Source organism: Lithobates pipiens, unplaced genomic scaffold (assembly GCF_037356315.1).
Source record: "Lithobates pipiens isolate NorthernLeopardFrog02 unplaced genomic scaffold, aLitPip1_a1.2 Scaffold_19, whole genome shotgun sequence".
In the NCBI taxonomy this organism is placed as follows: domain Eukaryota; kingdom Metazoa; phylum Chordata; class Amphibia; order Anura; family Ranidae; genus Lithobates; species Lithobates pipiens.
Window position 1 is genome coordinate 536,867,329 of NW_027507764.1, and position 26,469 is coordinate 536,893,797.

Sequence of the window (26,469 nt, forward strand, 5' to 3'; positions counted from 1 at the left end):
ATAAAATGCAACACACAGGCGTGAATAAATTCACACCTGTGTGTTGCAGTATTAACCATAGTAGCCTCTCTGTGTGCAAACTCAATACCTTCTCGGCCAAATGCAGTGGGCCATGAGAGGTAGCATAGTATGGAACCATGGGTCAAGAGCTTAAAATAAAGCTGGAAAAAAACAAAACAAAAAACAAACACTGGTAATTGTTTTTTTATAGTAGCGTTTAGGAGCATATAAGAGCATTAGCGTTTTAGCAGCGTTTTTTGAAAAAATAAAATGGTAAAAAAAATAAAAAATAAAAAAAAAAAATAAAAAGAAGGGGGGGGGGGAAGAGAGAAAGCTTAAAAAAAAAAAAATTAAAAAAATAAATAAACACACACGCTAGTAGTGTTTAGCAGCATTCCAGCTGGAAAAAACACCACAAAAGCTTACTCAAGCAGCAGTAAAGGCCAGACCTAAAGCCATAATCTGTTGGTCCAATTCACACCTGTGTGTCGCAGTAATGCATTGAGAAATGTCCGTTTTACTGTGAACGGCATGCCAATGCACTATTTTGGTAGCACACAAATTACACCAGCACTACAACGCACCACAGCACAAATGAAATGTGTTGTGGTGCAAGGCTTTAAAAAAATTAAATTAGGTATTTTTGTATAATAAAAAGTGCTGCCAGCCAATTAAAATAAAAATGTAATAATCACCTAGATGGCTGCAGCATCAATCCCGGCTTCAGCTGTTCCTGGTCATCTCTAGAAGCCAGCAGTGTTTTTGCAGAAAATAAATGTCTGACCCTTGTAAAAAAGCGTCTTAAGCTTTTACAGGCAACAAGCTCTTGGGTGTCAATTTCATTGGCCAGAATAAATAATGCATTCTGGTCATTGAAATGAATTCATGCTCAAGCACTAAATGTTTAACTGCTTTTAGAAGCGGTTATCAGCTTTTAGAAGCTGTTGGTAGCTTCAAACTTTTTTTTCTGCTCAAATTCTGCTGCTCCTGAATGCACTGGCAGTCTTTTTTCACCTGCCTCCAACAGCCTCTAAAAGCTCCTGCCACTAAACGCTGCTAAAAGCCTGTGTGTGCATGGACACATAGGCTAACATGGAAGGGCGTTTAGAGGCAAGAAGAAAAAAAAAAAAAAAAAAAAAAAGAGAGGAACAAAAACGTCAGAGGTCCATAGAAGCAGGTATAAAAGCATCTAGTGTGCATGAGGCTTAAGACCTGAGAACTGAGCGCCAAAGACTACTGAGCACTTAGCTTTTGGTCTTTACCCTGCAGAGAACTGGTGACTGTCAGTCACCTTCTCTCTGCTCTGCCTCCTCCAGTGCTCACTGGAGACGAGAGCAGCTGGCTCAGGGTTTTCGCAGCATGCTGAGAGAGACAGCCAGCAGCCGGTCCATATAGTCAAGATCTTTTTAGAGCCTGGACCAGGTCTGTGACGTCAGCCAACAGCAGGCTTTAACTCACCGTCAGCTGAAAATGAGTCATAGGGCTTCCTTCATCCCTAGTACATGGGTCGTACATGGGTCATACATGTACTAAGGATAGAGGCACACTATGTGCCTCATCTAAAGTCCCAAAAATCTCCCCCTCCATTGGAGGGGTGGAGAACTAACTGCACTCATGTGATCCACAGGAGAAGTAGAGCCAAAAAAGCAATTCTCTATACTCGTTTAATAGGCCCTAAAGGGATTCTGACAAAACAGATATATAGGAGGTTGCCATTTTTTTTCAACATGGCGGTTCTGGGGCTTTCATGCTTACTTTGCTACTTGTCAAGTCTTTGATTAAAACCAGAATATGTTGCAGGGTAAAACATCAGGACATTTCATGTGTCCATACTTGTACTGGATCACAAAAAAAAAAAAAAAAAACTGATGCAGAGCTTGCACAAATACAAAAATAAGCAATAGCGGTTTTTATTTTTCTTTCATGACAGGGTACCTTTAACCTTGGACTTGAGAGAGAGCTTGTACAAAACAAAAAAAAAAAAAAAAAAAAAAAAGACAAAAGAAAAAAGGAAGAAGAAGAGGATACAATTCCCCTGGGGCTCATGCATGAAGCTGTTGTGTTCCATGAAAAACCGATTTCCCCCTTACATTACCAGCTAGGCAGCCTAGGTACATTCTGTACTGCACATACTTTTGGCACTATATAAATCCTTTAGAATGGTAATAGAAATAGTAATGTTTCCATCATTCTTGCTGATATAGGTGGATTGGTACTTTAGCAGTAGCTTATGGTTTATTGGAGTCTTACTGAAAAAATACTGCATCAACAACAAAACTCAATGACTAACACAAATAGAGATGCATTATAAAAAGACCCTCTGTACTGGCTCTGCCTAGGGTACATCAGTTTCACAGTTACAGCTCTGACCCCAAGTCTCCCTCATCCTGACATTCTAGGGATGCCATAGTAGCATGTACAATAAAGGGCCTTAAAGAGATCTGTCAATGTCGTGTTTACATTTTCGTTTTATGAAGAGCATGCCTAACCATACAGAGCTGTAATATAGGTTTCCTTACTGTGCTGAATCCTATTTACTTACTGCTGGGCCCATGCCAAAATATGTTCCTTAAGCCAACACTTAGCTGGGAAAGTCATACAATTCCTCTGCTGTCAGTTCTGAAGAGGTCACTGCTGGCTGTCACAATTCAGATTACAGCATCCTACTAAAGTTGAGTGTTTTTTGGAGAAGATCACAAGAGGACGAGCACAATTCTCTTTACTTGCTGGCAAGCTTTAGCAGCTAGATCATTGGTGCTCAACCTGTGGCCCTCCAGCTGTTGCAAAACTACAAGTCCCATGAGGCATTGCACAGATTACAGGTACAAGCATGACTTCCAAAAGGCAGAGGCATGATGGGACTTGTAGTTGTGCAACAGCTGGAGGGCCACAGGTTGATCCCCCCCATGAACTAGATGCTCAGCTAACCAAGACCCTCATCCTTTCTATTAACCATAGTAGCCTCCCTGTGTGCAAACTCAATACCTTCTCGGCCAAATGCAGTGGGCCATAAGAGAGGCAGCATAGTATGGAACCATGGGTCAAGAGGCTGAAGGACCCACCAGTTTCATAAAAAGCCAAAAGAACCTGGCTGTGATAGTTAGGCATACTGGATTAAGCCCAAGATGCCTGGTTAGCCCAAGCATACTGGCTTTAGCCCAAGCTGCCTGGTTAGCATTAGGCCTCATGCACACAGGACGTTTTTACAGCTGCTCCTAGCTTTTTTTTTTCCCTACCGCTAAACTCCCCCGCATGTTAGCCTATGTGTCAATGCCAGTACGTCCAGGAGCAGCAGAGTTTTGGGCAGAAAAAAGAAGAAAAAATTCTTGACGCTACTAAACACCTAAATGCTTGAGCATTAATTCAATGGCCAGAATAAAATGTGAAATAAATTAAATGAATGCCCGAGAGCTTGATGCCTGTAAAAGCTCCTGAAAGCTTTAGATACTTTTACAAGCGTCAGGCATTTTTCCTGCAAAAACGCTGCTGGCTTCTAGGAGAGTTAAAGAAACATCCGGTGTGCATGAGGCCTAAGTAGTTCACAGATACAAACTTGGAGGGGGGGGGGGGGGGGGGAGCAAACACACACTTACCTGAGCAGAAGCTGTTGCTACTTATGGTCCTGGCAGAACGGCTGGAGGTAAGTTTAAAGTCTTTGCTGTCCTCCTCTGAAAATGGGGATTCAGAAGATGGGGACACTTTCTGCTTTGGCAAGTATGGACGCAGAACCAGGCGTGGGATACGACTCCGGGCAATCTCCTTGTCTTGCATTTTCTGTTTACATAAAAGAATACAGAAAAACTGTTTACAGTCGCACATTGCAGGCATAATAGAACCTGTAGAGTAATCGGAACAACAGAGGGCATTTTCAGATTCTCTGCTTGTTTCTATGGTAACACTGGAGGTATGGCAGCACATTTATAGACTATGACAACATGAGGCTATAGTAGGGTTCCAGTAACACGAGGTGTGCTGTTAGCACACAGGCCTAGTTTATTAGCTTGGTAACAGTACCAATGTGTTAGAAAGCATGAGCACGGTTTTACCTGGAAGATAACAGGTAAACATAAAAGTATAAGTGTATTTAATGTGTAAAATTGTTGGAAACCAAACCAACGGGAATTCTATAGACACCATATGTGGATGAACAGATGGATATTGAAGCTAAACTGGTCATCAAATGGCCCTCCTGCCTGGTGACCAGCTGAGACAGTCTTTCCCCTTGTTGTACAAGTCTATGAGCCTTAAAACCAGACTTTAGGACTGAATATGAACACATCATTTAACACAGGCTCATCAGGCAGGAGGTCTTTGAAGACCCCCCCAAGCCCAAAAAGGTGGGTAATAGATATTAACCTCTAGTACTTCATATTCCCATCGCACACATTCCTGGATGCGCTCTCGGATTTGGGTGCTGTAGCAACAACCAGCTGGATACTGGTTCAAGTCACGGTGAAGATATTTGCCAGCACACCATGGAACGACACAAATAGCATCCAAACGGGTGATTTATTGCCTGATCACAACACAAAGCTAGTGCTAATAGATATTCACCTCTGTCACAGCCAGTAACAGCCATAGCCAGCAAAGACCCCATTGCAAATTTTGGGCCCCAATAAATTAAGGGAAAATGGTTAGGGGTTAATGAAAAGTGACCCTTGTTTCTCACCTGCCCTAGAGAGTAAGCAGTGTCCAAATGATAGCAGAGGGTGTTCCAGCAGCAACCAAATCCATAGCTCATGTAAATGGGCCCCTAAAACCCAGAGAGCCCCTGAGCAGTTGTACTGCACAAATGGTAGGTCACCTGGGGCCAACACAGTTGAAAAAAGGAAACAAAAATAAAAACACCCCACCATCACCTAAATGGGGAAAAATATTTTCTAGGTCAATTTATATACACCGCAAGGTGTTTAGCAAAGTTCACTGCAGATTTGTACCCATTTCTTGGGACAAGGCATTGCACAAACGTCTAAAGAAACTGTTGAGTGGATGGACCTGCTAGTTCTAAATCTATATAAAACACACACCCCAAGGTGTAAATAGATGCACACAGTTCCCAGGGGTTCAAAAGGATTAGGCAGAGTGGTATACACTGTGTTTTTTAAGCTCAGCTCTAAAAACCAGCAAACAAAAGATCACATTAAATTGCTACAATGTAAAGTAGTGAGTGTACAGCTTGTACAACAGTGTAAATGTGCTGTCCCCTCAAAATAACTAAGCACAGCCATTAATGTCGAAACCACTGGCAACAAAAAGTGAGTACACCCCTAAGTGAAAATGTCCAAATTGGGCCCAATTAGGCATTTTCCCTCCCCGATGTCATGTGACGCGATAGGATTACAAGATCTCAGGTGTGAATGGGGAGCAGGTGTGTTAAATTTGGTGTCATCGCCCTCACTCTCTCATACTGGTCACTGGAAGTTCAACTGAAAAAAAATAAAATAAAAAAAAAAAAGAAGAAGAATGGTTGCTCTACATAAAGACTGCATAGGCTATAAGAAAATTGCCAAGACCCTAAAAATGAGCTGCAGCATGGTGGGCAAGACCATACAGCGGTTTACCAGGACAGGTTCCACTCAGAACAGGCCTTGCCATGGTCGACCAAAGAAGTTGAGTGCACATGCTCAGTGTCATATCCAGACTTTGTCTTAGAAAAATAGATGAATGAGTGCTGCCAGAATTGCTGCAGAGGTTGAAGGGGGGGGGGGGCTGTCAGTGCTCAGACCATACACCACACACTGCATCAAATTGGTCTGCATGGCTGTCATCCCAGAAGGAAGCCTCTTCTACAGATGATGCACAAGAAAGCCTGAAAACAGTTTGCTGAAGACAAGCAGACTAAGGACATGCATTACTGGAACCGTGGCCTGTGGTCTGATGAGACCAAAAACCTATTTGGTTTGCATGGTGGTGCCAAGCATGTGTGGTGGCAATCAGGTGAGGAGTAGAAAGGCAAGTGTCTTGCCTACCGTCAAGCAAGGTGGTGGGAGTGTCATGGTCTGGGGCTGCATGAGTGCTAACAGAACTGGGGAGCTACAGTTCATTAAGGGAACCATGAATGCCAACATGTACTGCGAAATACTGAAAGCAGAGCATGATCCCCTCCCTTAGGAGACTGAGCCGCAGGGCAGTATTCCAACATGATAACTCCAAACACACCTCCAAGATGACCATTGCCTTGCTAAAGAAGCTGAGGGTAAAAAGTGATGATCGACTGGCCAAGCATGTCTTCAGACCTAAACCCTCTTGAGCATCTGTGGGTTATCCTCAAACGGAAAGTGAAGGAGCTCAAGGTCTCCAACATCCACCAGCTCTGTGATATCAACATGGAGGAGTGGAAGAGGACCTCTGAAGCTCTGGTGAACTCCATGACCAGGCTTAAGGCAGTGCTGGAAAATAATGGTGGCCACACAAAATATTAACACTTTGGGCCCAATTTGGACATTTTCACTTATGGGTGTACTCAATTTTGTTGTCAGCGGTTTAGACATTAATGGCTGTGTGTTGAGTTATTTTGAGGGGACATCAAAATGTACGCCATTATACAAGCTGTACACTCACTACTTCTACTACTTCTCACCATTTCTTAAGCGTTGTCACAGGAAAAGATATAATAAAATATTTACAAAAATGTCAGGGGTGTACACACTTTTGTGAGGTACTGTATAATAAATTATAATATAAATATATATTTTGTTTGCTGAGACTAAAATACTACTTTCAAATGGCCTACCTTTGTGTTTAGACTGGTGTATAGTATATTTGCCTTTAGTAAATCAACCTCATAGTGTCTTCAGCTTAGCTGTGTCTAGACAACAAATAATTCTCTGCATCCGGGGACTATCCAATAAGGGTGACTTATTTTTTTTTTCCTACAACCTGAGGTGGTTTAGTCAGTTGGTATTCATTGTGGGCTAATCTAAACATGAAGGTAGTTCATTTGGAATTAAAATACATCTAAAAAAGGCTAAAGTATAAATTTTACCAATAAAAAATGATATGCATTCAGAAGGTCCTGTAGTAACCGTGCTTAGAACAGGGGTGTCAAACTCCACTTCATTGTGGGCCGCATCAGCATTATGGTTGCACTCAAAAGGCCGATTGTATCTGTAATACTAGATGTCCAGAGCACTCCCTTCTTATATTAGATGCCAAGAACGACCCCACCATCAAAAGTCAAGAATCCTCCACCCTCCCTGACATCACAGTGCACACCGTCTTGCCCTGTGCTGCTGCCAGGAAGAAGCGAGGGGCACAGCTAAGAAGAGTGAATTTGGCCCCCGGGCTTTGCGTTTGACACGTGGCTTAGAAATACATAGGAATTCACACTTGTACGAGTCAAAAAATAATTTTTGCATATTTATTTCCTATGAGATTTGTTTTTGGGGGGCATGGCAGGGGGTGTGTCTTTTGCCTACATACATTGTCAAAAAAAATAAAAAAGTATCTCTTTTCGATCTCAGAATGTTAGTAGGAATACCCAACAGAGCCTGTGTTGTGTTAACTATAGGCAAGACATTCAAACCTTTTATAGTTTGTAGAAACGTATTCAAACCAGACCCAGTTTTAGGTATCATCAATGTTAACTACAGGACCCCACTACTGAGACAGCCATATGAAAAGTATGTCACAATATATTTCAATTAGGACTTGACAAATGACCTACATCCATGGAAATTTAATTAAGATGATTACAAACAAAACCAGTTTTACTTGCCTTTAATTAATTTTGGTGCCCTCAGAAAACAAATCATTGATTAGTCATGCCTAGAGTTTTTCCAGATGTATTTTTAGCATTGTCAATAAATTTACATAAATTTACATGTGAATAACATTCAAATTAAGGAGACATCAAGCCAAGTCGTTAATGAAATCTGTACTGGGAGACAAAAGTGGGGTGCTGCCGACTTCTGAAAAGGCTAGCTGCCATTTTGTCATGTCGTTCAGGGTAAAGAACCAGATTTACTTTAAACTTCCCATCGCCTTTCCCCGTGCTTTCTTCAGCTGCAGGCAGCCGGATAAGCTGCCCAAATCATGGCAATTACATAGTTGGCAACATTGGGGGAAAAAAAAAAAAAAAAACACAAGTCCAACCTATGTGTGTGATTAATGTCAGTATTACATTGTATATCCCTGTATGTTGCAGTCACTCAGGTGCTTTTCTAATAGTTTCTTGAAATTATTGATGCTCCCCGCTAAGACTGCAGCCTTGTGGAAGAGAAATCCACATCCTTGCCACTCTTATAGTACCCTCTGCGCAGTTTAAACACTTGCCGACTGCTGCACACATATACGTCGGCAGATTGGCACAAGCAGGCAAATGAGCATACCTGTACATCCCTTTGAATTCGCCGCCTACTGGGCAAGCGTGCACCCACCGCGTGATCGTGCCCACAGCTCGATGTTCGCCAGCGTCCAGCGACTGTGACCAGGAGAGGCCCGTTTCCCTGTTTTGCCTAGCAACATGACAGGGATCTACTGCTCACTGTCATCAGGAGCAGTGATCTCTGTCATGTTGTAGTGAGCCCTCCCCCCCATTTAGAATCACTTCCTAGGACACACTTAACCCCTTGATCGCCCCCTAGTGTTTAAGCCCTTCCCTGCCAGTGTAATTTATACAGTAATTTGTAGCTCTGATCACTGTATAAATGACGGCCCCAAAAATAGCATCAAAAGTGTCTGCCATGTCGCAGTCCTGATTAAAAAAAAATAAAAAATGCCATAAATATATCCCCTAACTTTTGGGCAAACCAATCAATATACACTTATTGCGATTTTTTTTTACTAAAAATATTTAGAATACATAAAATTGTCCTAAACTGTAAGAAATTAGTTTTAATATATGATCAAATATCATCATAAGAAAGCTCTATTTGTGTGAAAAGAAAAAAGAAGAAGCCAATTTTGTTTGGGTACACCGTTACACGACAGCGCAATTGTCAGCTACAGTGACGCAGTAGAGTCACAAAAAATGCTCAGGTCAGGAAGGGGGTAAATCCTTCCGGGGCTGAAGTGGTTAAGGTTAAACTGTTTTTCTTCTAAATTTTTCTGAATGGCCGCGTGTCTTATTGAATTCCCTTGGCAGAAAAGTTTTATTCCCATTGTGGGGTCACCAGTACGGCATTTGTACATTGAAATTATATCCCCTCTCAAGCGTCTCTTCTCCAGAGAGAATAAGTTCAGTGCTCGTAAACTTTACTCATAACTAAGATCTTCCAGACCCTTTATTAATTTTGGCTGCCGTTCTCTGGACTCCCTCTTCCTAAGATTTTATCCCATTTAGTATCTTCTAGCAAGGATCGTAGTTTAGGGAAGTTGGCTCTTTTTAAAAATTCAATGACTTTGTATTCCCCTAGGTTTCCTATTTGTGAGATTTATACTGAAACAAATTGATCTGTGAGCGTCGTTTCCTAAATTGCCCCGTATTTTCACATCCATGACCAGGTCTGTATTGTTGGTAATCAGTAGGTCTTGCAACACTTTGTTTCTAGTTGGTGCATTTATCATCTGACCCATAAAATTGTCCTGCAAGACATTTAGGAACTGGCGAACCTTAGATGAATGCGTGGTTCATTCTACCCAGTCCATGTCTGGATATTTAAAATCCCTCATTATGACACTTCTCATCGTTGCCGCTAATGCAAATTGTGATAGGAGTCCCGCCTCCACCTCCACCTCCTGGTTAGGTGGCCTATAGCATAATCCCAGTATTACTTTCCACTTAGTTTCCTCCCTTTGTAGCTCTCCCTATAAGGATTCCATCTCCTCCCCTGCTCCATTAGTGATGTCGTCTCTCACGTTCACTTGTAAATCAATTTTTGATACACAGGTATACCCCTTCCCCCCAGGTTTACCCTCTCTATCTCTGCGATATAAGGAATACGTTTGAATGGTTGCCAGCCAATCATGAAAGCTGTTGAACCAAGTCTCTGAAATTCCTACAAAATCCTCATTTTACAACAGTAGCTCTAGTTTTCCCCATCTTGTCCGCCAGACTCCGGGCATTGGTGAACATGCCACGTAGTTTAGACCGGTCGCTTACAATCTCCTTATTGGGTGTTCTGAGGTTGCAAATAGGGCTTGTTACTGTACTTTCCTTGGGCTGAGGTGCTTTAGTCAACCCACCACTAAAGCCCAATACTCTGGAATTAGTTCCAAGCTGACTGTCAGTCAGTAACTCTGGACCCCCCCCCCCCCCCCGCCTAGTTTAAAAGCCCCTCTAAATTTTCATCCATCTTCACTCCCAGCAGATCTGCACCCTCCTCATTTAGGTGCAGTCCGTCCCTTCTATAGAGCTGGTGGCCAACTGCAAAGTTAGGCCAGTTCTCCAGGAACCCAAACCCCTTCTTTCTACACTAGCCACTTGTTTACTTCTCTGATCTCCCTCAGTTTTTCTGGTGTGCCTCAAAGTACTGGTAGCATTTCTGAAAAAACTACCTTGGAGGTTTTTTCCTCAATTTAATCCATGAAATCATTTTATTTAGGACACTCCATCTACCTCTGATTTTGTCATTGGTGCAAACATGTACCATGACAGCCGGGTCTTCCCCAGAGCCTCTCAGTAATCTGTCCACCAGAGCCGTGATGTGCCAAACATGAACCAGAGTGCCCTGTAGACAGCATACAGTTTGGCGCTTTAGGTCTTAGTGACAGATTGCCCTCTCTATCCTAAGGATTGAGTCCTCTACCACCAAAATCTCTTTCCTTTCCTGGTAGTTCTTCACTGGGCACAACTAGTATTCCATACTTCTTGCTGTGTAAAATACCCAGTTACCTGCTGCAAACAATGCTTCCTCCCACCAGCTTGTACACTACAGGACATCAGGAGTAACCACTGCATGTGGCAAGGGAGCAGGTATTGACCCAAAGTGGCCACGGAGAAGCAGTGATGTTTCAACATATACAATGCCTCTTTGTTCTGTGCAAGTGATCCTGTGGATCTTTCATTAAATGAATAGCTGCTAATCCTACCATGAAGGTCCTTTTTCAGGCACTTATTATTGGACGACAACACCCGTGCACTGCCTTCCAATTGTGTTTCTATGCAGTCATCCCTTATAGAAAATATGATTACCTCCAACCAGAGCCAGGATTTAGACCTTGAAGGGCCCGGGGCACTTCCAGTTTGGGGGCCCCTTATACACTGACTTGGTTTAAATTCTCATTGACAGTTACACATTTTTAAAATGCATGACACTCCGTCATTCATAGGTCACACATGCCCACACACAGTCATAGTGCTCCATGTGTTTGCTTGAGCCACCAAAATAAAGTTTTGAAAAAAAAAAAAAATAATACAATATACCAGCCCATATGTTGACCAGCAAAATATTACTTCCCACGATACATTTAATAAAGTACATTTCTTATTATACATTTTATATCTATTTTTTTAATATTGGCTTATATAATTTTTGTAAAGAGGGGGGCCCTGGGCAATTTCCCCCTTTTGCCCCCTTATAAATCCCCTCCTGCCTCCAACCCCACTTAAGCAGCTGAACACAGTAACAGGGTTTACAATTACTTTGGCATACCCAATACCCTTTTTGAACCCAACATCTTACCAAGTGCACCTCAAGTGCCCAAAACTCCAATACATACACGATAGGCAGATCGTGGTCTTAGTTCAAAAGCAGAAGCTTGGATACATCTCAACTTAGCAAAAAGCAGGCCTCTATATACACTGTCGGTTTATAAAGAGCACATTATGGGAAATGTTGTGGGGATGGGGGTGTGCCAATTTGCTGACTTGGATGTGAGGACAGCCTTTGCCTGTTCAGAAAAGCTATATTCATCGTCTTCTGGGGATTTTCGGACAGGAGGAGATGGAAAAACAAAGTGGTGCTTGCTTAAAGTAGAAGGAAAGGCAAAGTATTAAACCTACATTTTAGCATTCCTCCTCTCTTTTTCTTCTTAATGGCCCTGCATACCGTTTATAACAAAATCGCAATACAAATACTTTAGCTTTTTTTTTTTTATGCAATTTAAAAAATGCAACGTAAAACGAACAGAAGAAAAATATATCAAATCAATATTTGGTGCGACAACCCTTTGGCTTAAAACTAGCATCAATTCCTACACTTGCACACTTGAACAAAAGTCAGGTATTTTGTAGAATTTGAGTCAGATGTTTGAATAACCAATTATACCAAGTAGATGCTAATGATCATCAATTTCATATTTAGGTTGAAACCATCATTAACAGAAACAGCTGTGTAGGAGGCTTAAAACTGGGTGAGGGACATCCAAACTCTGCTACTAATGCCGGCCATACACGGTTCGAATTTCGAAAGAATTTTCTTTCGAAAATCGTATCTAAGATTTTTCGTATGAACTTCGCACCATTAGTGGGCTGCAGCAACAGCCGATTTTCGTGCAGAAATAAAATTTGAGGAATCGGACATGTTGGAAATTTTTAGAAAAACAAACGATTTTCTAATCAATGATGGGAGAATCGTGCGAGAAACGTAATAAGTAAAGAAAATGTACGGAGATAAAAGAAGATTCCCAGCCAAGAAAATTCTTTTCTGTAGCAACATGAGGTGAAATTGAAGGCTTGGTCGGCCGAATTTCGAAAATCAATGGCGGCATCATCGGATCACAAAAAAAAAAAAAAACTAATTTTCTGATTTTGAAAAGAAAATTAGTTCGAAATTCGACCGTGTATGGCCTGCATAAGGTGGCATGTGGAAGGTAGTTTCATGTCACAGGTCATACACGATGGCAAGACTAATCAAAGCCACAAGGCACAGGGTAGTTATACTACATCAGCAAGATCTCTCCTAGGCAAAGATTTCAAAGCAAACTGAGGCGCAGTGGTCAGCCAAGGAAACCTAATGCAGCAGATGAAAGACACATCATGCTTACTTCTCTTTGACATTTGAAGTCCAGCAGTGCCGCCAGTGCAGAACTGGTGGAAACTAGTAGGATCCAGGGGCACCCATCTACTGTCCAGAAAAGTCTGGTCAGAAGTGGTATTTTTGGAAGAATTGTGGCCAAAAAGCCACATTGACATGGAAACAAGGCCAAGTGACACAACTATGCATGAAAAAAAAAAAAAAAAAAAAAAAAAAAAAAAAACAGAACTGGGGAGCATAAAAACGACAGAAAGTGCTCTGGACTGAGGAGTCCAGATTTGGAATGTGTGGATGTAGCAGGAGGCAGTTTGTTCGCTGGACTGGAGAGTGGTACAATAATGAGTGTCTGCTGGCAACATTGAAGCATGGTGGAGGTTCCTTGCAAGTTTGGGGTTGCATTTTTGCAAATGGAGCTGGAGATTTGGCCAGGATCCATGATGTCCTCAATACTTAGAAATACAGGCAGATACTTATCCATCATGTCATACCATCAGAGAGGCACATGGCCCCACATTTATTCTGTAGCAGGACAATGACCCCAAACATACACCTGATGTCATTAAGAACTATCTAGCACAGATCTTAAAATCTTCGAGTCTGCCTGAGAATATATGTGTGAAAACCATTTATAAAATACACCCCTTTAACTGATTGCTAGCTCAAAAGCTTTTTCTTGCTTTTAGTATTAGTAACTATGGCAGATTGTTGTGGCTCCATAATTCTTCTCCTGTGCTGGACCTCTTTGAAGTGAAGTGAAGTGCTCATCAATAACCAAGCTGTAGTAGACAATTCCAGGAATCATAAAAAGGTTAAAGTCATATGTTCTACAATTTAAAGCTTTCCTATCAGCAGTGAAACTTTTTCCAGCCTTGGCTCAGATTGCTGTTGCTTACTGTTCTTAGAGAAAGGGAAGATGTACTGGGAATGTGAAAAGGAATGCGATCCAAGGAAACCAAGTACAACACTTTACAAAATACACACCGCCATCAACAACCTCTTATGAAACGCATATGTGAAATGTTACACGTATCTGCTAAAAGTGGCCACTTCACAGGAAAAAAATGCTTTAATTAAAAGAGAAGTGTGGCCAAAGTTCTTTTGGCCATACTTCTCTTATGGATCACAGGAAGGAGTACACTTATTTCTGCACTCTGGTGACCCAGTGTCATAGGTGTTTATTATTTTGACACCCCACACATCTCCTTTAAAGTGGTTGTAAACCTCTGAAATGGAAAGAAAAAAAAAAAAAAAAAAAAAAATAAAAAAAGAGAGAAGAACAAAACATCCTTCTATAGTGCGTACTTGCCCCCATCCAAAGCAACTTATGCGAGTTTGGTCTGCTCTTGTATTCCTCTGCTATCTGTATGAGTTACTTCTGACAGTTTTATGACAACACCAGACAATCCTGGGAGACTGCACTCCCCTACCTTCAGCAGTCAGCACACAGAAGGGTATCGATGGCCCCAGCTGTGCATGTTTCCCTATGAGACTGTGGGGTGTGTGTTTTGGGGGGGGGGGGGTTTCTCCAACTGCCCTCCGCTTCCTGCTGGGTAGTTTGCCACATCAGATACCTGTCTCCTGCTTTCTGTAACTATGTAAATTCTGAACAATGTTGTGGATAGGGGACTGCAAACAAACAAGTACAACGCACGTAGACCAATTTGGTTCATCTCTGTGCATCACCCGTGGACGATAGAGGGGTTTACAACCACTTTAAAGCTGAACTCCAGGCAAACAGTTAAAAAACACTGATGAAATACAGTACATATAAAATGAGCCATTTTACTTATCAAAGGATTTGGATTTTTTCCCCATCCAGGTCAGAGATTTAAAGTTCTGACACACAACAAAGCCCTGTCTGGTAGTCCAGAGGTCTCCATTTTTCTACTACAGTTTAGAAACATTTACATATCCCCACCACCCAATGACTGGACAGTGAACTGAGAAGGGGCAAACCGATTAGCTCATTTGTTCTCCCCTTCTATCAGCATGCTCATTGCATCCTCACCGATTAGCTCCTTCTGCTCCCGTCCCGTCTGACCTCTGCTGTACTGGAACAGCAATGAGGTTATACAAAGTCTTACATTCCCGGAACCTCCACATTCTCACAGAGCAAAGTCACCTAAAGAGTCTTCACAGCTGACAGACTTATGTGTCGGGTGCTTCTTACATCCCTTGCCATACCCTGTGGCTCCTGCCCCTATGTCACTACTGTAGCAATGTAGAGGCCAGAAGGTAGAACCACGGCACATGCTGCGGGCATCCCATACACCTAAAGTGTGTCAGTTATAAAGTTTCCAGGAATGGGTGGTGGGATAGGCAAGCATAAAGTCTTCTCTTTCCCCAGGTTAAAAATATAAATAAACACCCTAAAAAACCCAAACACGCCACACAACCCAACATTTTACACCACTCCCCCCCAACATTTAATAATGGTGTACAATGCCTATTGAACATACACAGTGCACTATGCAGTCCCAGCTTCTGTGTTACATCAACATCATCAGTGTCCACCCAATGGCCAAATAGGAGGTGCACACCACCCGAAAGAAGTGCTGGAGCAGATGTGGATGAAGTGGGGAGGGACAGCTCTATCAATGTTTGAGGAAGACAAAGGCAAATGTGCCATCATGAGCAAAGCTTTATGTATTTTTGGAAAAGAAAAGTGTGCTCTGTGCTTCAATTCTGCTTTAAAGACTAATAGGGAGTGTTGAAAGATAAGGGATGAAGGCCAAGCTGTCAGCCTAACATCGGAGGTCCCAGTCTGTGTGTAGGAGATGCCAACAGTATACAGGAAAGATTCCAAGTGAGCTTCTGTATGGGCCTACAGCTGCTTATTGAGTAACACCATGCTGGACGATCAGCTTTCCATGATTTATTGATTGCTTCAATGAACACACTGGGCTCAGTAATTGAAGCACTGAGGACAGCCTTAACCTTACACATGCATGACATGTCAGACCTATATTAGACAGGCACACTGAGCAAGAATTTCTGGCAAAAAAAATTAATACAATTTTGATTATATTTACACACCATTGTCAAAAATATTGGGACTCCTGCCTTTACACATATGAACACTTATGATTTTTAATGACATCCCAGTCTTAGTCCGTAAGGTCCAATGTTGGGTTGGCCCACCCTTTGCAGCTATAACAGCTTCAACACTTCTGGGAAGGCTGTATGCAATAAGTGTTTTCCAGAGTTTGACAATCAGCAGATAAAGATACTCCAAATACCTGGTGTTAGCGCTTCAATCATCCCAGCGCCATGATTGTTATGGTGTCAGGATGATTGAAGCGCATTATTTCTATTATAACATTGTAATATAAAATGAAATCATTCAACTCACCATAATGCAGAATCACTAGGAGCCATGAGCGCGCCACTAGCCACCAGATGCCATCAGGTGCCCCATCAGAGCAGCCTTCCTCACATCTGTGTCTCCATCAGCGGAGCCCCTCCTTACATCTGGTGTCCCCATCAGTCCTCCTAACATCTGGTGTCCCTCTGACATCCAGACTGCCCCCCCCCTCTGACATCCAGACACCGTTGTTGCCACGCGGAAAGACTTGAGCTGCGGCGCCGCCCACCTTCTGCCCCTTTCCATACACTTCACAGACACTGGCAGCGGGGGGTGGGCGGCGCTGCAGCATCTCTATTGTAGACCAGCTTCTGGTCTTTAACCACTTGCAGACCGGACCAATTTGCTGGTCAAAGACCAGACCCCTTTTTGCGATTCGGCACTGCGTCGCTTTAACTAACAATTTCGCGGTCGTGCGACGTGGCTCCCAAACAAAATTGACGTCCTTTTTTTCCCACAAATAGAGCTTTCTTTTGGTGGTATTTGATCACCCCTGCGGTTTTTATTTTTTGCGCTATAACCAAAAATAGAGCGACAATTTTGAAAAAAAAACGCATTATTTTTTACTTTTTGTTATAATAAATATCCCCCAAAAATATATAAAAAAAAACATTTTTTTCCCTCAGTTTAGGCCGATACGTATTCTTCTACATATTTTTGATTAAAAAAAAAAAAAAAAAAAAAAAATTGCAATAAGCGATTGATTGGTTTGCGCAAAAGTTATAGCGTTTACAAAATAGGGATAGTTTTATAGCATTTTTATTAATTATTTTTTTTTACTAGTAATGGCGGCGATCAGCGATTTTTATATTGTGACTGCGACATTGTGGGGGACCCATCGGACATTTTTGACACATTTTTGGGACCACTGTCATTTATACAGTAATCACTGCTATATAAATTCAGTGATTCCTGTGTAAATGACACTGGCAGTGAAAGGGTTAACCAGTGGGTGGCAGTGTAGGGGTTAAGTGTTCCTAGGGGTGTGTTACTAACTGTGGGGGGGGGGGTTGGGCTTTCATTTAGTGAACACTGATCTCTGCTCCAATCACATGGAGCAGAGATCAGCGTCACTAGTTGCTAGGCAGAATGGAGAAATGTTGTTTACACAGCATTTCCTCCATTCGGCCGTTCCGTGAGACGATTGCGGGGATGCCCACGGCGATCGAGTCCGCGGATCCCGCGACCGAACTCACGGGGGTCCCGACCAACGCGGAAGCGTGCCGCCGGCGGCGCGCTCCCGATGGCAGGGTGGCATTGAATATTGGACGTACCTGTACGCCAATATGCCTGCCCGTGCCATTCTGTCGACGTACATCGTCGTGCGCTGGTCGGGAAGTGGTTAAAGTGGCGGACCTCTAGTAGCCGGTGGCGAAAAAACAGGACTAACTGAATTTCCCGGGACAAGGGTCCTAATCCCGGGAAATTCGGGACAGTTGGCAACTATGCACTCCAATTCATCCCACTCTGTGCAGGCCAGTCAAGTTCCTCCACCCCAAATTGGCTCATCCACACTATACTGCCAAAAGTATTAGGCCACCCCTCAAAATCATTTGGTGGAGAGTGGTGGGGGTTGTGGTGTGGGACTGTCTCTCAGGGGTTCAGAATGGCCCCTTAGTTCCAGGGAAGAGAACTCCTAAGGCGTCAACATACCAAGACATTTTGGACAATTTCATGGTCCCGACATTGTGGGAACAGTTTGAGGATGGCCCCTTCCTGTTCCAACATGACTGCGCACCAATGCAAAAGGAAAGGTCCATAAAAAACCTGGATGAGCGAGTTTGGGGTGTAGGAACTTGACTGGCTTGCACAGAGTCCTGACCTCAATCCAGTAGATCACATTTGGGATGAAATAGAGTGAAGACTGAGCCAGGCCTTCTCATCCACATCAGTGCCTGACCTCACAAATGTGCTTCTGGAAGAATGGTCAAACATTTCCACTGACACACTCCTAAACCTTGTGGACAGCCTTCCCAGAAGAGTTGAAGCTGTTATAGCTGCAAAGGGTGAGCCAACGCAATATTGAACCCCTATGGACGAAGGCTGGAATGTCATTAAAGTTCATGTGGGGAAGTTGGGTATCCTACTATAGGTAGATGGGCTACAGCTTTTGCACAGAAAACTGACTTTCCCCATGAGTGTCTGGTGTCTCTTTCCCTTTGGATGGGACCTTTTTATTATTATCTTTGCATTTTTTTTCCCCCTTTTTATTCTTATAGGAGTGTCTTTCTCCTTACACGAAGGGTGGGCCCTTCCTCTTGTTTCTCTTCTTTTTAGGACTTCCCTGTTGGCCTCTTCATGACTCTGTTTGTCAACTAGAGAATGATACTGTTACCGAACTGGAGAGAGGAGGCTATATCTAAAATGAGTGTATGATGTGATCCTGTGGGGATTGAGGGGGGGAATCCGGGGGGGGGGGGGGTAAAATTAAATCTAAGTATAGGATGCCAGGGTAATAGGTATAGCTATGGTACATATTTTGAGAACACCAGGGATGGGGAGGTTTTCCACCACATTCTTCAATTATTTTTTAAATATTATGTAATGACTATGCGATCACAAGGAATCTTAGGGAAAATATATGAAACTAAATAAGCCACGATGATGTGGAATTATGAACGCGACACGAATGAGCGGCAGCCTGAATTTAGTCTCCGATATAAAAATACTGATGTGGCAAAAAAAAAAAAAAAAAAAAAAAAAAAGTTCATGTGCGTGTAAAGGCAGGCGTCCCAAATTATATACACACACACACACAATCTGACTTTTAAAATCCTTTAAAAAGGTGGCCAACAGGCTTAAAAGTAGTGTGAACAGATCACATTTAATTAAATGTTTTTCCCCAATGTTAGTTGTGTATATAATAAAACACTGCCAAACATTTCATAATTATATTTCCTGCCATCAGTTGGGGTGCTAAGGTTCTGTTCATCTAATTTCTGGAAAAGAGTTTACAGGATTCAATAGCTCAAGCTGAAAATTTACACAAACGACTGAATGAATCATAGGAGCGACTCCTACCATACCTGAAACAAGCATACACCAATAGAAGCTACAGCAAAGTCAGAAATCTTGCTCAAACTAGTCTTGACTCAGGAAGTATTGAAGCCAATGAAGCAGCCATAAAACAAGCATTTTCAAAATGAAAAGGTCAGTAATAGTTCCACATGTCCATTATTACAGGTTCAGCATAAAAACACAAAAAACAAAAAGGCAGTTTTGTTCCATTTAGAGACAATACCAGTTTCAATATTTAAAGATTGCATGTAAAAAAGTTCTTCACTTAAACTAAAATGTAAACCAAGAAATAAATAAATGGGGCTGCCACTGCTGACCAACATCTTCAAATGCCAATCGCCTGGTTACTATGCTCTACCACTGGCTGTGAGAATTTAGATTCCTGATTTGGAACAAGTTGGAATAGAGTCAAATAAACTGTTGAGCTTTTTATCTGGATACTTGTTTACTTCAGAGACTCAAGATAATAAAGCTACATGGTTGTATGACAGCCAGGAATCTAGCGTTTCCAGAAGGTAAGGTCTTCAATGTCAATGCCCTTGTGTTTTTCTTATGGCAGGTTCCCTTTAGAGTGACATTTGTCAAATTATGAGTTAAAGGGGGGCCTAAAATGCGGCCCCTGACATGACTTTCAGAAATTGCGAACCCAAGAGAGGTTATGAAGGTCAGTGAAGACATAGGATACATTGTTGGCTGGGGATATGGTGCAGGAGACAATACGAAACAGGGAACATGTTACATGAGGCTAGTAGAAATCAATGGCATTACCCTAAGCAATGTTCCCATTACAGATTGCTGAGGGCCACATATACACCAAAGGGCTGTATGTAGCCCACAGGTTGGACACCAAGGATTTAGAGGTTCGGTCCATTCAATAGGGATACTGCAGTGACAGTGCTGGAGGTTTATATGGAATCTGTCATTCTGCACAAGCTTCTCATAGGTTTTGATGACTATTGAGATTACTGTATTAATGAGATCACTATAGTACTGACGTCAGCTCTGCGTTTGCAGCCATCAAGTCTGAATCATCTTATTGTATCATGTGGAGTTTTAAAATGGTGAGATGGTAGTTTGTCCACGCTTATGGTGTCTTGATTTGCCTATATGTGTCTAGTATGCAAAATAGTCATAATCTCCCTTCCAACTGATATAGGCTCGATTAAATCAGAATCAACCTGCCAGGGCTGAAAAGCACTGATGGGTTTGCATTAATCAGCAACGCTCTCATTTGCTTTCTGGATGACGAGTTGCCGGCTATACACCCCAAAAATCGGCAACAGTGAGTTACTTTGCTCATGAACATGATTGTATTTTGGTGGATCAGATTATGAGATTACCTTATGGAGACACGGTCGATAAAGACTAAGTTACGATGGCATCCTAAGGCTCCATGCACACTGGAGCTCATAAACGATGTTTTTTTTAAAAGCCCATAAACTCCACTCTATGTTAGCCTATGTGTCCATGCACACATGGACGTTTTTCAGCTTTAATGAGCAGTGGAGTTTATGGGCTTTTTTCTGAACGCCAGAAATTCGCGTTCAAAGTGCCGTTTTTCACCGCCAAAAAACAACAAACGCTTATAAACGCGCGTTAATTAGTGTTCGGAATTCTATTTTTTCAATGCATTGTGGGAGTTTGGAATGTACTGTGGGATTTTTGGAGTGTCCTCTGTGTATTTTTATTGAAAACGCCCATAAACGCTAACGCTAATAAACACTCATAAACGCTAGTACAAAACGCTGTTAAAAGCAAGTTTTTCAACCAGCGTTTTCTGCCAGCAATCTGGCGTCCAGAAAAAGCTTTTTTGAGCTTCAGTGTGCATGGAGCCTTACTATTGACCAAAACCCACTTCCCTTTGTGTGGCACATCAAAACGAATGGGTTGCCAGCTATAGATCAATAATCATTTCAGGAGACACTGGCTGGAAAAGAGAATTGGCCGCTTATCAGAACGTGTATAACCACCATTGGATTTGATGATGGGTAAGGGGGTTTTGGCCGCCCAACAATCATCTCTTCTTTTAGAGTAGTTCCTGCAAAGGAGACCCAGGGTACTCCACTCAGGAGGTAAGTTGTCAATGCCCTGGGTGCCCAAGTCAAATGCTAGTGGCTCCTATACAGGACTGTCAGATGCTAGATTCCCTGGAACAGAAAGAAGACCTATATATAGGACTGAAGACTTCCATAATTAGACAGCTGGGTGTGGTGGTAGGAACATCACACCATGTTTACCTATAAACTGACTGGTACTATGGCACCATGCCATGCAATTTGGTGTCCACAACTGCACTGTGGTTGCACCATAGGCATTTGCAGGGTGTACCTGGGCACACCCTAAATCGCTCTGTGTGGTGCAGACTCCCTCTACTGCCCAGGTTTCCCTCCATGTTGTGCCCCCCCCCCCCCCCATTGCTTCTGGCTTCTCTAGGCTGCTGCAGAGGATGTTTCAGGATGGGCTACTCAATATGTCATTTACCAGCCCCTTCCTATTCTAAATGAACACACTCACACTCACTCACTGTGTTCTTTCCCAAACTAAAGCGCAGTAAACACAGATTACTAGATTTCAGTGTGTTTGTGCTTGGATGGGGGGCACACCCTAATGCAATAGACTGTGCACACCTATGGCTTGCAATCAGTTTGGGGTACCCTTAAAAACGCACTTGCAGCAGATCACAAAAGGTAGGACGTTTCCAGCGCAGTGCGAGAAACGCATGGAATGCACTTTTCCCGCACCCCATTCTTCTGTCAAGAGGCTCTAAGGCTGGCCATACACCAAAAAAGGGATTTCTTTGGTCTCTAAAGAACAATCTGTGTTCGGATCACTCTTCAGAGCATTTGACCGGTGGCGGGGAGGAGTTCTATTGCCGTGTCACTCCCCGCTTGAACCCCACAGTTGCGGGGCGCTAGCAGCGGCCCATTCCCTTGAACGGGTTGGGCTCAATGGGCGATACACCTGCCGAAAGAGATCGGGGTATAAATCCCACCACAAAATGTGTACACCTAGGGCTTGGATTTAGACCTTGGGGGGCCTAGGGCACTTCAGGTCCTGGGGACCACTCATACGCAGAGTTGGTTTACATTTTCAATGACAGTCACACATTACTAAAATGCATGACACATCATAATTTTGAGGCCATGTGCGCACACACGGTGCTGTATGTGTGGCTCACTTGTCCTGCCAAAATTGTTTTTTTAAAAACCCAATACAGCATACTAGTCCAGAGAAAAAATATTTACAGATAATGGATGGCAAAACATTTCTAAGATACATTTAATAAAATAAAAAAAAGTGATTTTTAATTCTATACTTTATATTATTTTATAATTTAATTTAGTGTTTATTATTGTTCTATAGAGGGGACCCTTTTGTTAGTGGGCTCAGGGCAGCTTCCCCTTTTGCCCCCTTATAAATTCAGCATTGTGTCATCCCTGACAGAGACACAGAGACACAGAGACACAGAGACACAGAGACACAGAGACACAGAGACACAGAGACACAGAGACACAGAGACACAGAGACACAGAGACACAGAGACACAGAGACACAGAGACACAGAGACAGAGAGACAGAGAGACAGAAAAATGCAGCTCAACCGTGTAGTTTGACCACCCCTTAACTGTTAGGGTTAACAAGCCCTAATAAAATGTATTTCAAGCTGACAGTCAGAAATCAAACAGGTTCCTCCATTCACGTGGAAGCATGGATAGATGAATCCCACTATGCCCAGCTATTATATTCTGACAGCCACTAGCGCTGGCCATCAGAATACCTGACCAGCACCTGAAGTTTAATAAGTTGCTGTTTGATTGACAAATGTATGTATGTATTGACCTATGTTGAGCCAGCAGGGCCAACCACTGTGTATGGGGAGCATTTGGAATGGAAAAAATAAATTAAAAAAAATAAAAACTGGACTGGCCCTCCTCAGCAAATGGATTAAACACTCCTAATTTTTTATTTTTTTTATAAGGATGAATACTACAACTCTTTTCATTGATAAACACTCCTAGGGCTCATTCATACATGCGGAAGTCCTTGACGTCCCTCTGAAAAAGCGCTCCAAATGGTAGTTTGTCGGGCGATGATGAAACGATAAGCCGCCACCCGTTTTAAAGCTCTATTAAACCTAAAGCCAAAATTATAATATATTGCAGCTTACCGATCCTTAGATGTGGTGGCTGCATTCATTATATATATATATATATATATATATTTTTTTTTTTTTTAGGCCTTTTTTCACCAGTATTATACCTCCTGTATTAGAGTGCCCCCCACTCTGGATGAAGGAGAACAGGGGGCACAGCAGACAGCAGACTTGTCAGTCTGGAAAGGAGGAGAGTGCTCACTTATTATCAGATTGAAATACACTAACAAAAATGTAAGCCAAACTCCACCTCACACTTTATCAGTTACAGCAGTTCTTTCCCCTTTTAGGATAAAGTATTTATGGGACTAAACAGCTGATCTTTCTAAGCACCCCTGCCAGTGGTAAATGGTTAGTCTCAGCTCTGTAAACTGATACACCTAGAAGAGTGATGTCTTTTTGATAAAACAAAAACAGACCTAATGACCAGATCGCCAGGTGAAAACAGAAGAAAGCTTAAAGAAGAAAATGAATGCAGCCATCACATCTAAGAATTGTTAAGCTGCAATAGCACAGTGGCTCAGAGGTTAGCACTTCTGCCTAACAGCACTGGGGTCCTTGGGCCGAATCCCAACCATGGCACTACTTGCATGTTCTCCTTGCACAGGTACTCCTGTTTCCTCCCACAGGTAATTGGCCCTAGTATGTATAAATGTGAGATAGGCAACTTAGATTGTAAGCTCCTTGAGGGCAGGAACTGATGTGAATGTACAATATATATGTAAAGCGCTACGTAAATTGACGGCACTATGCAAGTACCTGTAATAAAATGAATATAATAAAATGTTTGCTTTTGGGTTCAATGCTGCTTTAACCTCTAAAACGCTGACCCACCACATGGCAACATAGGTTTTGATCAGTGGGGAGTACCGCACGCCAAATGTGAAACAGGGTTTAATTTTTGCTGGCATTGCAGCCATGACACGTATACAGCGGCTGTTTGCCCTTGTTTAGATGAGTGGTAAAACCACGGCTCGACAGCCTATTTATCTCCTATATGAACTAGCCCTTATGCCGTGTACACACGAGCGGAATTTCCGACAGAAAAAGTCAGACGGAATCTTTTCATCGTATATTCCGATCATGTGTATGCCTCACTGGACATTTTTTTTTATTTTTGTTTTTTAACTAATATTCTGACAGACCTAGAAATAAGAATTGTTTCGGTCGGAAATATTTAGAACATGTTCTATCGGGAAAACCGCTCGTCTGTATGCTGTTCCGACGGACCAATAATGGTGCATGCTCTGAAGCAAGTAGGAGACAGAAGCTATTGGCTACTGGCTATTGAACTTCCCTTTTGTAGTCCCGTCGTACGTCGCCGCGGTCTTAACGATCGGACTTTGGTGTGATAGTGTGTACGCAAGACAGTTTCAGCGGAACTCCGTCTGAAAAATCTTCAGAGTTTATTCCAAGGGGAAAACCAGTCGTGTGTACGCGGCATTAGACTACGTTTACACTTGTGGTTGGGGATGGCAAAAAAGGTGGTTGTGTCAAATTTTTGCTGCCCCCTTAGAATTATACCCCCCCCCGCCCCCCCTCATGTCATATTCAGTAGGTAGTACCACCCGCCGAACGTGACCCATTCAAGTGAAATGCATGCAGCTGCAGGCTTTTAGGGGTTAAAGTAGGAGGTGAAGGGCACCATAATGCCTCCCAGCTGCCCATTACCTGTGCTCTGAAAAGCAATCCACTGTGGATTGCTCTTCGGAGCTTTACCGCTAGTGTATGTGAGCCCTAAAGCTTTCATCCAAGCTGGAACAATGGAATTGAAGCCAACACCCAAAACACACAGGTGGCAGAACACGCCATCTCCTGATTGCATAGACAATGGATGCCAGTATATATTACAGACAAATTGTCAATCCATTTTTTTTAAAAGCCAATATCAGTTATATGATTGGATAGAAGAACAGCGAGACAGACACACATCCAATACACACACTTAAAGGTAAAATCAGCACAGCCTGTAATTGCAAAAAAGGTGATGCAATAAACTGCAAACCCACACAAACAGCTCCGTCCACATTTCATGGGCTCAGCCAATGTGTGATGTGGAGGGACCTCAAGGCTGGGATTTGTAGTTCCTCAGCATCTGCAAAAGCTGTGGATTGCTCATTACCTGAACAAAAAAAAAGGAAAACAAAAGAAATGTCTCACCTTGCTGTCCTGAAGAGGTCCCATGATTTACACAGCAGAGAAGCAGAGCTCCCAATCTGCTCCCTTATGCCCTAAAAATAGGAAGGAACAAGGATTAGGTCATCATCAGTGGAATAGAACCTTCTCCACCATGAGTGGTCAATCATCTGCCTGTTACCTGTGTGATCTGGGCGTTCACCTATCCCACACCACCACCTACTCCCTATATCACCGATCTGATCGGCTCATCCGTCCCCAATAATCATATCAGTGATAGATGGCAGTGTGACGTCATAGAAGAGCCCCAAGTGATCAGTTACCTGGATGTCATCATCAGAGATCTCACCTGCGCTGCTGCCTCTCCCCGCCTGTGCTCCGCTCTGCTCTGCGGACGTTCTGCACTGCAGCCGACACAATGCTCTCCTCTCCCCTCTCCTCTCCTCCGCTCTCCTCCCCTCCCCGGTCACGTTGCTGCAGCTGCTCATATGATGTACACGATGCCGCCTGTCACTGGGGAAAGTACAGCACCGAGCACAGAGCGGCACAGGTACTGCTGGCTGAGCACAACCATCCATCACACTGATTGGTCCTCCTGATCGATAATAATTTCTGACTGTCCCCAGACTTCCATCTGAGCCTTGGAAATTCTACAAAATCTATAATGGGGTCCCCCATCACATCAGAGCCCCCCTTTCTCATCTACTCTTATGTAATAGTCCTCAACCCCCCCCCTTTACATCATAGTCATTAATGCCCCCCCTTTTACATCGTAGTCATTAATGCCCCCCACTTTACATCGTCATTAATGTCCCCCACTTTACATCGTAGTCATTAATGCCCCCCCCTTTTACATAATAGTCATTAATGCCCCCCTCCCTTTTACATCATAGTCATTAATGCCCCCCCCCCCTTTTACATCATAGTCATTCATGCCCCTC

At 42.8% G+C, this 26,469-nt stretch overlaps 1 protein-coding gene across 10 annotated transcripts in view; it reads right to left on the reverse strand.

Annotated features, from left to right (window-relative positions):
• The window catches only part of SYBU (syntabulin), a 76,044-nt gene extending 50,013 nt beyond the window's left edge, over nt 1–26,031 (reverse strand). For 8 of the 10 annotated variants that reach the window (XM_077493236.1, XM_077493231.1, XM_077493229.1 and 5 more), the window contains exons 1-3: nt 25,878–26,031; nt 25,553–25,623; nt 3,594–3,774 (exon numbers count right to left, since the gene is read on the reverse strand). In XM_077493236.1, the coding sequence (XP_077349362.1) occupies nt 3,594–3,774; nt 25,553–25,576 (205 nt within the window). In that variant the 5' untranslated portion in view covers nt 25,577–25,623; nt 25,878–26,031. Of the gene's footprint in view, nt 1–3,593; nt 3,775–25,552; nt 25,624–25,851 lie in introns of all 10 variants that reach the window. The other 2 variants (XM_077493235.1, XM_077493228.1) reach the window with 2 other exon arrangements.
• Between the last annotated feature and the right edge of the window lie 438 nt (nt 26,032–26,469).